We start from the raw sequence: 13,966 nt of genomic DNA, 5'->3' as shown, positions 1-13,966 counted from the left end.
CAATACTTCTTGGAAGGCATTGTCTCATACCATTTGGCTAGGAATCCCTCCAAAAGAGATTTGCTTCCTGGGTTTTACAGTTCACAGATTGGAGAATAAAAATGTTCTTGTGAGAGTGAGTGAGATATAGCTACCCTAAAACCATCAAGAATGTCATTAGTTCCTTAATTCATTCAGTTAACAATATCTACTCATTGCCTACTATGGAGCAGCATTATATTATTACTTATTATTATTATTATTATTATTATTAGAATAGAAGAAAGAAGACAAAGAAAAAAGATACCTGCTTTTACTTACAAAACACACACACACACACGCACGCACAAAAAGACAAATAAAGACTCTAGGGATTGAATGGGGTAGCAGTAGGGTGGGTTTTTAAATAATGGCTGTATCAGTCAACTGTGACCACAAACATGCTGTACTACTCTAACACCCAGTTACTTAAAACTAATCATTTAATCCTCTTCCTAGTCTGTGAGTTAGCCAGGGTGACCCTGCTTTCCACTGCAGTTTTGTAAGACAGCTAGTTTGGCTCTGATTCATGTTTTACCTCATTTGGAGACCATCCAGGGATAGGTCTTGGTCAGTGGAAGAAGAGAAAGAGGCCAAGCCCCATGCAGCAAACACCTTGCAAGTCTTTGTTTCCCATATGTTTGCTAACATCCCATTGGCTAAAGCAAGCCTCATGACCAAGGTCATGGTCAAAGTATGGGAAAGTATATTCCGCCCACTCTGGCGGAGGCAGGGAATGAGTGTTTGCTGCACAGTAATCTAACTGCAGTCTTTATTGAAGATCTCTGAGAACAAGGGGTGTCATGTTTGAAAAAAAAGCTTGAAGCCCAGTGCACTTGAAATATACAGACAGGGGAGAAGGGCGGGATACGACTGCAGAGAGGGAGGCAAGACCCACTCGGGATAATATAGGCCACAGTCAGGAATTTTCTCTAAATATAACAGGAAACCTTTTTAGGGGGTTTTAAGCAGAAAGTAATAAGCATAGATCTACATTTAAAAAATACTTCTCTTTCTACTGTGTGGAAACTGCATCAAAATGGGATCAAGACTGTTGATAGGGACACTGCCCAAGTGGCTCTTGCTATAGCTCAGGGAGCAATGACGGCTTGTACCTGGGTGATGCTAATGGAATGAGGAAAATTCTCAGATTTGGAATCTATGCTAGTGGCAGCCCTGCACTCCTGAGGGTTTTCATAGCTTAGAAGTGCTGGGTGAGGAGAGAAAAAATGTAAATGGCTTCTAGTTTTAGGATTTGTGCAACTCAGTAAGTCATAGTTTTAATTGATGAAATGAAGAACACTAGATTAGGGGGGTATTTTTAGAAAGGTGTTTGGAGGAATCAAATGATTTATTTTAGACAGCAAGTTTGCCTAATGATCCCTCAAGTACAGTGGCTGAGCATGTGATTGTTACACAATTTGGGTGGTCAGAGATGCAAATTGAGAGGTGGCCAGGGAATAGATAAAATTCAAAGCCAGGGTCACTAGGGAAATAATAGTAAGTCGGGGTGAGGGGGGGGAGATAAAAGCACAAAGTGCTAATAATATAAACTACTGTGTTCTGAATTTAACATCTAAGATCTTCTTAAGATAAAGGAAGTGTTTCTCTGAATCTGCTCCTGCTAACTCAAGTGCATCTGTTTTATTTGGGTAGTAAAGAGGCTAGAGATACTTTCTTAGCTATTGTAACATAAATAAGGGTGGATTTTCTTTCAATAAAAATTCATCTCATTGTATCATTGCACTTTAATTTGTAAAACTGCGAAAAGAAGAGAAAACTGTTAGGAACGTGGGTTTTTGTTTTGTTTTATTTTCTGTGATGCCTTTATTTTAGTCTTATAAAAATGAGGTTTACATGGAAAATTACTTGAGCATAACACATAGTGGGTAGCAATTTTGTGGACATGCATTTTTTTTTAGAGAAACAAGATTATAAGTGATATCAGCAGTAACTACAACACGGAACATTTTCCCTTAAATACGGCAACTTGTTGCCATGTGAATCCCAGCCAAAGCTTGTGTTATAATTGGAGTTATAAAATTCAAAGTGGCAAAATGTTTTAGCTACAAAAATCTATTATCAATTTTTCCAAGTTGATTGCCTATAAAGATGCAAAAGCAGAGACAGAGAGAGCCAAAGGGAAATGGGTGTGGTATTTGTAAGAGATTATGGGCAAAGCATGATTACATATAGATTGGGAAATTGGATATTTGGTTTATATTTACCTAAGTCTCCAAGGTCTGGGTCATATGCATTTCGTGTGGAAGAGAGTATATGTGGGTGTGGTGTGTGCATGCCTATAACTATCTGTACATCTAGAAAATGGACTTTGATTGAACAGAAAAACCAATTGAGTTTACAAAGAGATTAAGATCATTGTTTGTTCAGATGAATCAGGGCTATGGTTCCAAACCAGAGACTCATTTAGAGGAATGGTGTAAACCCACAGTTTATCCTAAGCACTCAGCAGATGAATGCACATAATCCCAGGGCTCTGTTCTTAAAAAGCTTTTTAAAGTTGACTTATCCAGTCAGGGGGGAGAAGAATGACTAGAGAAAGGGCAGAGAAAACTGACAGCTAAAGGTTCACATCAAACATTAAGATTAATGATAAAAGAAAGAGTTTTAAATCACTGAAATTAGAGACGTAGCTGAAAGCAATGTTGCAATTAGAAACATGGAAAAATATGTTAGAAATTTAAAATAATCAGTGTTTCAATTCAATTTAGTAAGTACGTATTGGCCACTTAAGGATTGTAAATCTTGGAAGAGGAGGATATACACGGATGAGTGGCAGTCCTTCGCTTCTAGAAGTTTACAGTTGTAGGGGAGGACAAATAACTTTCTCTCTACCTTTCTAGGTTCTTATTTGAGACCCCTCTGTCATAAAAAGACAGATTAACAAAAGAAAAAAAAGAGAAAGTATGCCTCCTGTATTGGAAGATACCCAGAAAAACTGAGTAACTCCCCCAAATGGCCTAATCTACTACCTTAAACACCATCTCCAGCTAAGGACAAAAGAAAATGGTGAGGGGTGGGAGAAAGCCAGTTATGGGAGGTTACCAAGAAAAGCACACTACACAAGGTAAAGTTGTAATGCAGATTTTCCTTCTTCCCTGAGAAGAGTTTCCAGAGACGTAGCCATCCTTCTCATTCAGGTACAGAGAGCACCCTTACAAAACTAGAAATGCTTAATTAATGTAAACATGCCTTATCTGGTTTTCAGACTTCTTCTGTGTTTGCTGTTTCTTAAAAGTAGTCAACTCAAGATATTCAATATGCCAAAGAGGCATATTTTGGGGTGGCAGGTTCTGTTTCTCTTCACAATTTACCACAAATGAATGAGCACTTAGCAGACACTGGGAATAGTAAGAAGTAGATGAGACTACTCTCAGGACTCAAACTTAGAAAAGTTTACTTGGGTTAGTCCATAAAATAGAAATGAGAGAGCAGGTCAGGAAGCAAGATGCAAGGAAGTCGAAGAGATGATGGAGGGCAGATTCCAAATGGTAAAACCCCACTGACTGCTTCAGTCTTAGGTATTAAGCTATAAAGAGGTTGGAGAGACTGGGAATCTGTTAATGGGGTGATGAAGCCTCTGAAACAGTGGTTCTCAACTTTGGCTGCACATTAGAATCACCTGGAAATCTTTTTTAAAATCCTGATTTCTGGGCCTCATCCTCCGGAAATTCTGTTTCTTTGTTGTGGGGTGGGGCCACAACATTAGTAACAAAAGTATAGGAAGGAATCACCTGGAACCAAAGAACCACTATTCATCAAGTAGTTGTTGAGCTTTCCCATCTCCAAATTAAAGAAGTTTACAGACCACTCTTCAATTGTCAATACTGTAGGTACCTCTGTTGATTATTTTAAGTCATTAGCTAATAAATGCCTAATTAAGTCACAGTAGAAGCTCAGATATCTACATATGGTAGAGAGGCTGCAATCTATATGCATCCAGATAAGCCTATTTATCTAAATACAAAGATAAAACCTAGAATTAGGCACTCCATGTTGACCTCAGACTGAAGGCTAATACATGAAGATTATCAAAGTATAATGTTCAAGCTCTTAATGAGTTATTTAAAGAATTAAATAAAAGTTAGAAGTATTTTAGGCATAAAGTCTTTAAAATAAAAATAGTTTACTCATCTCCATAGAAAGGTGCCTAAAATCCTGCATTCATGACATAATTTGGGTGCTTCCTAGAATACTTTTGTATATGTTTTATTGATTTTTAGAGAGAGAAAGGGAGAGTGTTAGGAACATTAATGAGAGAGAAACATCATCAACAGCTGCCTCCTGCATGCCCTCTACTGGGGATTAAGCCTGAAACCTGGGCATGTGCCCTGACCAGGAATTCAACCAGTGACCTCCTGGTGCATGGGTCAACAACACTCAACCACTAGCCACGCTGGCAGGGCCCTAGAATACCTTTTGAAAGTATCTACAGGTAATGTAACCTTCTAAAATAAATTATTTGCTTTTTGTTTTTCTGTAGCTTGAAGGCATTGAAAGGAAAAGGAAAAGAATAACAGATTTTTTTAAAAATACCAATTAGAGGCCACAAAAAGTTACACATACTTTTTTCCCCTAAAGAAAAACAGTGCATAGCATCTATTTGATTTTGAATCATTTGACATTTCCCCATTTTTATCAAATATATTCTTTATTTAAAATAATTCTCACATTAACAACTAATATTCAAGTGATATATTTAAAACAAAATTAATTTCCTTATTCATTCTGCCCTCTTTTTCTAATTAGGAATAAATTTTGACATTTCTCTTAGCTTCATATTAAAGAAATCACTTGAAAATAGGAATCACACTTCCTTTTTACTATTAGGCCTCTTACACACATCTTAAAAGATTATTCTTTGTATTTGCAATTCTAAAGAAGACAAAACAACACATTTACATGTCATGCAAAGAATATGTAATTTTCTTAAAAGTGGCTTTAAAAGATTTCTATCAAAAAGATGCTCTGATACTGAGTAGCAATTAAGCAAAATTCTCACAATTCTGTGATCAGTTAAGTGAAAATAAAGCCTTTTAAACTTCTATTTCTCCCCCTAGTGGCAAGAGATAAAATTGCAGACGAATATATTTTACAGTTCTTTGCCAATTAATTAGACCTTATATAAAACTTTGCTCAAGTGAGTCATGTTTAATATTGTGTTGTATGCAAATTTGTAAAGCAAAATAAAAGTAACAAAAGCATCAGCTATTATTAAATTCCTAAACATTACATTATATGAATGACTCTTTGCTAATTTAAATAATTATTGAATGTTTCAAATTAATTCCTTTCTTTAAGTTTAAGGCAAAATGGCGAAGCTAATCTCATAGACATATGCCATATAAATTAGCTCTTTGTAGAAATCAATTCAGATTTTTTTCTTGCTTGTTACCATATGATTGATATATTTAAAGAGTGAACAAGCCTGACACCTTTACCTTCAAATATTCACATTCCCGACAGCAGATGACTCCATGTATCCTGAAATACTTAATGCAAGAGGATTGCTTCACTCCAAAAGACATTTTGAGCAATTTTTGTAACAATGAACAAATAAAGGCACTCTCTTAGAAATGTGACTTTGGTGAATGGTGGTTATTTAGGATTGTCTCATTTCTTGAAGTTCAGTCTCATTTTTATGACTATAAAAGGGAAAAAAAATGTAATATAATGGTGAAAACCAGTGAGAAGGAGATTATACAACGAATAGGATATAGCATCAAGGATGACAGAAAAAGAGGAAAATATCACAAAATAGCAATCAGTGATACAATAATGCATTTTCCCACCTGTTAACACATAATTTATAGTTGGATTTTAAAACCATGCAATTGTTTTCCTAAGAAAAATAATCAAAAGTCAGCATACATAATTAAATTATTCTCCCCGTTACTTATTATAAACAAACTTTTCTATTTGTTAGGAAAAAATATCCCATTCCTTAGGGTTACTAGTATTTTTTAATTGTTTCCTTAATCTAAATTATTTTGCTTAGCCCCAATATTACAACTGATTCTCTGCTGACCTTTTACCTTTTTCCTTCTTTTAGCATGTGTTATCTCAGACCTATATTAGTCTTGAAACCACAAAACACTGAAATGTTTTATCAGAGCTGTCAGAAAAGAACTCTTACTCTTTAAGAACTTCCAAACCTAAAGAATCACTAATGTCAGTCATTCATCCTCGGATGTTCCTGGTACTAGAAATGACAGATCTCATGCTTCACAAAATCAAAACGACAACTTCTTGGAGTCCAGGCATGAGAGGAAATGGGGAAACAGTTGTGCTGAAAGTTCTTTTCTAGTATGTTCTCTTTGAAATTGCTTAGGAATGACTCCTTCTGTGTGTCAGAAATCTGGAGGAGCAGCTGCAATTAGGGGAGATGTCACTTTCAGAGGAGGGGGGCCACGGAGAAAAGGGGGAGGAAGTGGGGGAGGAATGGAGATGAAGGGAGGGCACATCCTGAAGAGATAAACCCTGTATGCTCTCATGACATCATCCTGCTGCATGCATGCATATATATAGGGGATGGTCCAAGCAACTCTCATACTTCAGTCACTTTCAGAATCAGCTGAAGGCAAGAGGGAGCACCACAGAGAGTCCCCCTTCAGCCTGTCTGACGTTTATGAGCGTGGCTGCCTAGGAATCTCGAGGAGATGATGGCAGGAATGAAAATCCAGCTGGTCTGCATGATCCTCCTGGCTTCCACCTCCTGGAGCCTGTGCTCAGGTAAGCTCAGCTGCATCTCCTACCTCCCCGAAGTGATTTCTTTTCCTTTTTCTGTAGTGTGTTGCCACTTACGGTAATGTGTCCAGGGAGGGGAGTTTCTCCCTTATTCTGGAATTGCTTTTTAGTGATCGAAGCTGCATATTTTCTTTCTCTGTCTTCATGATTATAAGAAAGAAAAGATTACTGTTTTTAAATCTGCAAGGCAATTAGAGGGATTTTAATGAAACACTTCAGGTCCTTCTTTGGAATATAATTACTAGAGAAAATAAAAAAAAAAACCTAAAACTTAAACTAGGCTGGTCACTAATGAGAAGTACAGAAGCAGTGCCTGTCAAAGCGTGAAGCCTTCAAGAAAACCCATGCCATTCAATTGCTTTGTCCGATTCTCAGTCATTCTCTTAGAAGGCAGGGGCTTCTCCCTACCCCAAATGATGTGTCTTAAATGTGTGAATGCTAAGAAACAATGTGAAAATTGATGATTAATAAATAAATAAATGAAGCATTATTTGTAAACAATTATTTCTAGAAAAATACAAAAATATTCCAAATCCTTTTTGAGAATATACTTCACATAGTATTTTATGTGACAAATAATAGTCATCCTTTTAATTAATTCATTTTTTGCATGTCATTTAAGTTGGAAAATTGGCATTCTTATATTAATTAAAAGTATTTACCTAGAGTGTTTTGCATGTGATAATTAAGGAGAAGCCATATATTTCTAAGTAATTATCAATAATTCATCTTAAAAATGAGATTTAAATTTAGAAAAATATCAAAACTATAGTGATTACAATATACTTCAATTAGTTTTTTAAATAATTAAATGATCACATCAAAATGAAAAAGAAAACAGAGACTGAATGCTGGAAAAAATAATTTAACCTGTCTTATACTTTTTATCTGATAGATATGACATTGAAATGTTTAATTTAAACTTCTATGATTTTATTTAAATTATGAAATTTAATCTAGCAGAAGATACAAATTATCAAAAATTGTAATTCTTTTGATTTTTAAAATACCTTGAACTCCTGAGTTTGTAAATTTTTTAATGAGATAAATACCACATTTTCTAAAGTTATGCTTTTATCTAATAATTGCAAGAGCTTAAAGGTATACTTAGAGCATGTGAGTAAAACTTGATTATTGATTAAATATTTCATTTATACAAATTTGAAAGTTCTTACTGTGATAAGCCAAAATTTATGGGGATTTCAGGATAAATTTTTCATGAATGCCTAAAGGGATTTTTATTTCTTTTGAAAAACAGATTGTGCCCCTAAAAATAATAGGAGAAAATGATCTCTGGTATAATTTAGTTCCTAGATATAATTTAACAAGTGGTTTCTCCAAGTGCCACACTTCTTAATAAGAGTGTATAGTGCAAAGAAGATAGAGTCTTTTTGAATTCTGCTTTGCTTTATGAGATACATGTCAGTGTGTTTGAATTAAGTCATCTTATTATAGTGTTCTTTAATTTTTTTATTACCTTTCAGTATTTGTGTGCGTGTGTGTGTAGAATATTCATTAGTGGAAACTGGAAATGACAGTTTTTTTAAAAAAATCATAAATCCATTTTTAATGCTATCTTACATGTATTAATAGACAAAAGTGTTATTTAAGCAATTTTCCTTAATGGAGTGTTATAAAATTGCTAAGTATACATACTTGGATTTTCTTTTAAGTAGACAAACACAAATAATAGTCATTCTTTCATGTTTCACAGTATGTTTTGTAAAATAGCATCTCAAGTAAATCTGAATGTCCTATTTATTCTAAAATTATTAGTAAGCAATTCTCTTTGTTTTGTCTTTAAAAAGTCTGCACACACCTTTTCATGATGCTGCTTTTAAAAATATCAGTGTGCATACATTCTCTCTCTCTCTCTCTCTCTCTCTCTCTCTCTCTCTCTCTCTCTCTCTCTTTCAATATATATATATGTAAACTATTGCTGGTGAACGTTACCCAGTATATATGATGACGTTTCTAGTATACGATATAATCATTTCTTTTAATTTTGAGATTTAGAGATTAAATAACTCCAAATCATCAATAGCCCTTTTGCCATATAATCATGTGCTTATTTTCTTAGAAGTGCTTCTATTACTCTGGCTGCCTCTTAGTCTAAAATAAAACTACAAAATATTTTTCTGACTACTATTTTAAGTAGAATGAATATATAGGAAAGAGCATGCATCTAAGAGTAATTTTTAAGAGATAAATCTAAAATCTGCAATATAATTATATGATACGTGATTATATAGTAAACATGTGGTTTTGATTTCACTCAGATTCAGAAGAGGAAATGAAAGCATTCGAAGCAGATTTATTGACCAATGTGCACACATCAAAGGTAAGTTTTTCTTTTTTTAAGCCATGGATTGGAAAACATAGGAACTCTCATTATAAACATGGTGTCCTTTTCCTATAGTAATAACTTCCCATAAAGGCTGAAATGTTCATTGGGAGGCATTTCCTTTTTCGGGGAACTTTTCCTTGAGTTCAAAGGAGTTAAGGGTGTTGATGTGACAGGGAAAGAAATTATAGTGGCAATCAATCAGTATATTGTAACTTTAATTAAATAGTCACATATTATTTATGTGGATGTGTACATGTATTTAAAGGAATCTTGTTTCCATTCCTACCAAATTGTGTGTGATGAAAGGTATATTGGCCTCAAGTTAAATACATAAATGAGAACTCAGTGACATTTTGCCTTTTTTTATTATATTGGGGAAAGTAAAATGGAGTTCCTAAATTAAAAGTGAAAGTTCATGACAATTCATGAAAGACATGTGGTAGAGTGTAAAGAGCAACAGAGTGGCAAACAGAAGCCTTGAGATTTAATCCTGCAGCTGTGACTTAGGAACTATTTGCTCTTAAGGAAGTGGGGGTTACCATTGCTTGCTTTCATTCATCTTTGATTTTGAAATGCTGTGGTTGGAGTTATGACCTCCTAGACATTAAGATTAAATTTGTGCCTGGATTTAAGTTCTTCCTATAACAGAAGTGTTACCTGTACCTGCTCATTGTTTTTACTGAATTAAGTAAAACTTTGTTTACTGGGCCCTATTATTCCTCTCCTGGGGTCTTGAAAACAAGGTTCCTATTGGTAACCTGTACCCAGGAATAAAACTCAATTAGAATAGACCTGCCTATGTGCTACCACACTGTGTTGATATACCCAGTGTGCATCTGAACGTAGAGTTAGAGAACAGGGTTCCCATCCAACAGATGTTTTCAAAGAAAATCAAATGCTGAGGTGAGGCATCACCTGGTGCAATCCCTGTTATAGCCCTGGGATGTTTGATAAGAAAGTTCCTGTCTAATTTCTGAAGCAATGCTCCAATTCAGGTCTTGTCATCTCAAGTTTCTCTTCTCTAATTGGATGAGCATATTTTAGCTACAACGATCCTTACTGTATACATAGAATTATGTTTGCTGGTTTGGTATACTTTTATTAAGAAAGGTCCCCATAAGTACACCATTGAGTGTACTTGTACTTCTTAAAGTCTGATCTAATGGTAGCCAAGCTGAACATTATTCCACATATTTCTTTCATGTGTGATTCTGTGACTTGTCTGCTCACATTACTTATTCAACATTAAAATTTACTTTTTTAAATTGGGATATTCAGCATTTTCCTTTTGAAGAGCTCTACCTTTGTTAAGAATATTAACACATTGTGCCAGCTTTTACATGATAGCTTGTTTTTGATTTTAGTTCAGGACGTTGATTTTCCAGAGAGATAATTTACACATTTATGTATTTAAATTATCTTCTTGTTTATGTATTCTGGTTTGGATATTTGTTTAATGATACCTTTCCAAGCTTATAAAATGCATTGTATATGTTTAAACAGTATTTTATTTATATCTGATCCATCTGGATATTTAGACTATAATATGTCAAGAAAAAATATTATTAGCTCTAAATCAAATTTTCTCACAGCCAAACTGTCCCAAGGATTTCAAATAAAAACTGTGCTCTATGCTACACCGTCATATGTACTTGGATCTATTATTGAACATTATATTCTCTTCTGTTGAGTTTTATGTTTATTCATGCTCTATTAACTCACTCCTTTAATTCCTGAAGTTTTAAAATACATTTTAATATCTGATAAAGTAAGTTCCTCCTTATTACCATTATATTTTTCTAAATCTTTGTGGTTATACACACACATTCATACTTCCCAATTAACTTTATAATTATTTTGACAAATAGCCTCTTCTAACTTCTAGCCTCCCCATATTTTCCAAATTGGAACTTTGATTTTCAGTTGGATTATATTTGGAGGATAATTCAGAGAGAATTGACACCTGAAATTATTGTTATTGAGTCTTTCCATCACAGCTTAGTAGTCATTCCATTTTTTATGTCATTTAGAAAAAAAAAGTGCTTTCTTTCATCTATGCTGTTTGAAATGTTTCTTAATTTTTACTAATTATGTCACATTTAGGTTCTCCTTTGTCCTTATGTTTTCTCATTGATTATAGTTGGCACATGGGAGAGTGGTTGATTATGGTAATAATGGTAAAAGGCAAGATCTTGAGAATATTATAATTTTCAAATAAATTGGTGAGCTGTGATGCTGCCTATGGCATCTCAATGTGTGAAATAGATTAGTGGTCTCTCACTACTCTGATTGTCCAAATCTGTTAGTAACACCTTAGTTCCTGCTCCATTAGACTCTAAACTGGAGTGTAATTAAGAAGGAACGGTATATTTAATATCTTCACCTGTGCTGTGATATACATCTATATTTATATATTTCTACTTACTGTCATTTCTTTTTTTCTTTCTTGCTTTGTTCATGTATGTGTGCATTACTTATTGCAATTTTTTAAAATAGAGAATATGAGACTAGAGAATATTGGCATTATTCCACTTTGTGACATGAAGTGACAAAATTAAGGACAGTGTATTTATTAGACTAAAGTAACAATTAACTCTAAGCTATAGTAACTTAGTACAATATAAATTTGTTTCTTATTCATATAAGTTTTAAATGCAATATCTATTTTTTAAATTTCAGGTCAGTAAGGCAAGTGTTCCCTCTTGGAAAATGACTCTGCTGAGTCTTTGCAGCCTTATAAACAACCTGGACGGACAAGCTGAGGAAACAGGAGAGTTTCATGAAGAGGAGCTTGTTACAAGAAGGAAATTCCCCATTACCATGGATGACTTTAGCTTGGAAGCAATGCTGACAATATACCAGATCCGAAATATCTGTCACAGCAGGGCCTTTCAACACTGGGAGGTAAAACAAAAGCAAAATATACTAGTATACGTATATAATGAAGTTATCTCTCATTTGCAGCAATTTTTAAAATTCTGATCATTATCATAACAGGAAGACATTAATATAAAAAACGAATAAATCAACCTTGCTGGTTTGGCTCAATAGATAGAGCATCGGCCTGCAGAATGAAGCATCCTAAGTTCGATTCCAGTCAAGGGCACATGCCCGGGTTGTGGGCTCGATCCCCAGTAGGGGGCATGCAGGAGGCAGCCAATCAATGATTCTCATCATTGATGTTTCTGACTCTCTCTCTCCCTCTCCCTTCTTCTCTGAAATCAATAAAAATATCTTTAAATAAAGAATAAATCATGTGTTGAAATTAACATTCTCTCAGATCTTCAAAGTGTCCTTCAAATATTTGGAGTTGAAAAAAATATTTTTTCCTTCAATCTTAAAAGGGGGCTATATATTAAGGCAGATTTAATCCAAACACTTAAATGGATGGTAGGTTTAGGCAAGTTTTGATAGTGGTTGTGGTAGCAGTGCCTAACTAATTTAGGCAATTCAAAATGTTTTCTTAGAAGCTCTAACTTATGTGTGTTTATCTATAAACAAACACAAAACACAAAAAGTGCTATTAGCATTTGAATAGATTAAGCAAATAAAACCAGAATGATAGGGATATATATATATATATACATATATATATATATATTCATTCATAGATATGTTCCTATTTAATTGAATATGTGGATTTCAGGCATTCTTAGCAGTTAAACCATTATTAAGCATCACAATCTAAAGAGATCATTACCATTTAAACAGAACTTCCACATATGTTAACTTCTGTGACTAAGTATGTTAGTTTGTATTCTCTCTATGATTGAGAAATGAATCTTTGGGATGGTTTTCTAGTCAAGCCAGTACATAACTTAATTGAACATAAAATCATGTTGATCTTTCAAGCCAAACTTATTTTACTAGATTGAAAAGTATTTGTTGTGATTTATGATATATTTCAATAGCATTTTAATCTAAATTGAAGCCTGAAAAATACTCAAAGTTCTATTAGATGTGCTTCCTCAACTGGAGGTATTAGTGTGTGATCTTGACATATTAAAAAGGTCAGTTTGATGAACTAGGAAGAACACTGAAAAGTCGAGTTCTCATTCATTCTCAGCCACCTACCTGATAGCCATCTCTTCTTGGAAAAACACATTGTTTTGAACCTCATTCACATACGTCTTACTGTCTGAATTGTAAATTAGAGAAGTAGAAAAACACTCTGAAATGGAAGACTTCATGCATGTAAGTTTCATTCATATCCTGTCTGTCTTGCAGGCAATTCAGGAAGATGTTCTTGATAAAGGAAATGACAAAAATGAAAAGGAAGAAGTTATAAAGAGAAAAATTCCTTACATTCTGAAACGGCAACTATATAAGAATAAACCCAGAAGACCCTACATACTCAAAAGAGATTCTTACTACTACTGAGAAGTTAAATATTTTACTTCCATGTGAACATGACATCATTCTTTAATTAAATATCAAATTACATCTGTGTGAAAATGTCTCTTCTACAATTGTGGTTTATTTGATGTGATTTTTCTGATTAATAGAAGTTGGACTAAATGTTTTCAAATAAATCTAGATCTTGAGCATGATATGTTGTGTATAGCTGAAATAGATATTAATTAAGTCATATATAGAATATTTTCTAATCTGGCAAAGCACTTAATGGGTTACTTAAGCAGTCAAAATGTTTGACATTTTAAACCAAATTGTGAGAGATTATAACAGTGCCCTACAGCAAAGTCTAGCCTAAATATCATTAACTCCCCAAAAGTAGCAGTATTGCTTTTGTTATTTGACTGAATGTTTTTTAGAGATAAACATGTTCTTTTCCAATATTCACCTCCTGAATCTCTCAGATATGGGGAAGTAATA

General features: G+C 34.0%; 1 protein-coding gene across 1 annotated transcript; it reads left to right on the top strand.

Moving 5' to 3' along the window:
- The first annotated feature begins 6,524 nt into the window (after window positions 1-6,524).
- On the top strand, window positions 6,525-13,590 carry NTS (neurotensin). The gene is made up of 4 exons (XM_036300262.1): window positions 6,525-6,771; window positions 9,066-9,127; window positions 11,813-12,037; window positions 13,361-13,590. The coding sequence occupies exons 1-4, from the start codon at window positions 6,699-6,701 to the stop codon at window positions 13,511-13,513; spliced, it is 513 nt and encodes a 170-aa protein (XP_036156155.1). The 5' UTR covers window positions 6,525-6,698; the 3' UTR covers window positions 13,514-13,590.
- The last annotated feature ends 376 nt before the right edge of the window (window positions 13,591-13,966 follow it).

This window comes from Myotis myotis, unplaced genomic scaffold (genome assembly GCF_014108235.1).
Source record: "Myotis myotis isolate mMyoMyo1 unplaced genomic scaffold, mMyoMyo1.p scaffold_m19_p_3, whole genome shotgun sequence".
Classification (NCBI taxonomy): Eukaryota; Metazoa; Chordata; class Mammalia; order Chiroptera; family Vespertilionidae; genus Myotis; species Myotis myotis.
This window is presented reverse-complemented; position numbering and strand designations above follow the sequence as displayed.

What these genes read in the sequence shown, in the direction of transcription:
- NTS (XM_036300262.1), top strand. Translation starts at nt 6,699, where the DNA reads ATGATGGCAGGAATGAAAATCCAGCTGGTCTGCATGATCCTCCTGGCT. An exon ending in CTCCTGGAGCCTGTGCTCAG is followed by an intron (nt 6,772 to 9,065) that starts GTAAGCTCAGCT and finishes GATTTCACTCAG; the next exon opens with ATTCAGAAGAGGAAATGAAA. An exon ending in GGGCCTTTCAACACTGGGAG is followed by an intron (nt 12,038 to 13,360) that starts GTAAAACAAAAG and finishes TCTGTCTTGCAG; the next exon opens with GCAATTCAGGAAGATGTTCT.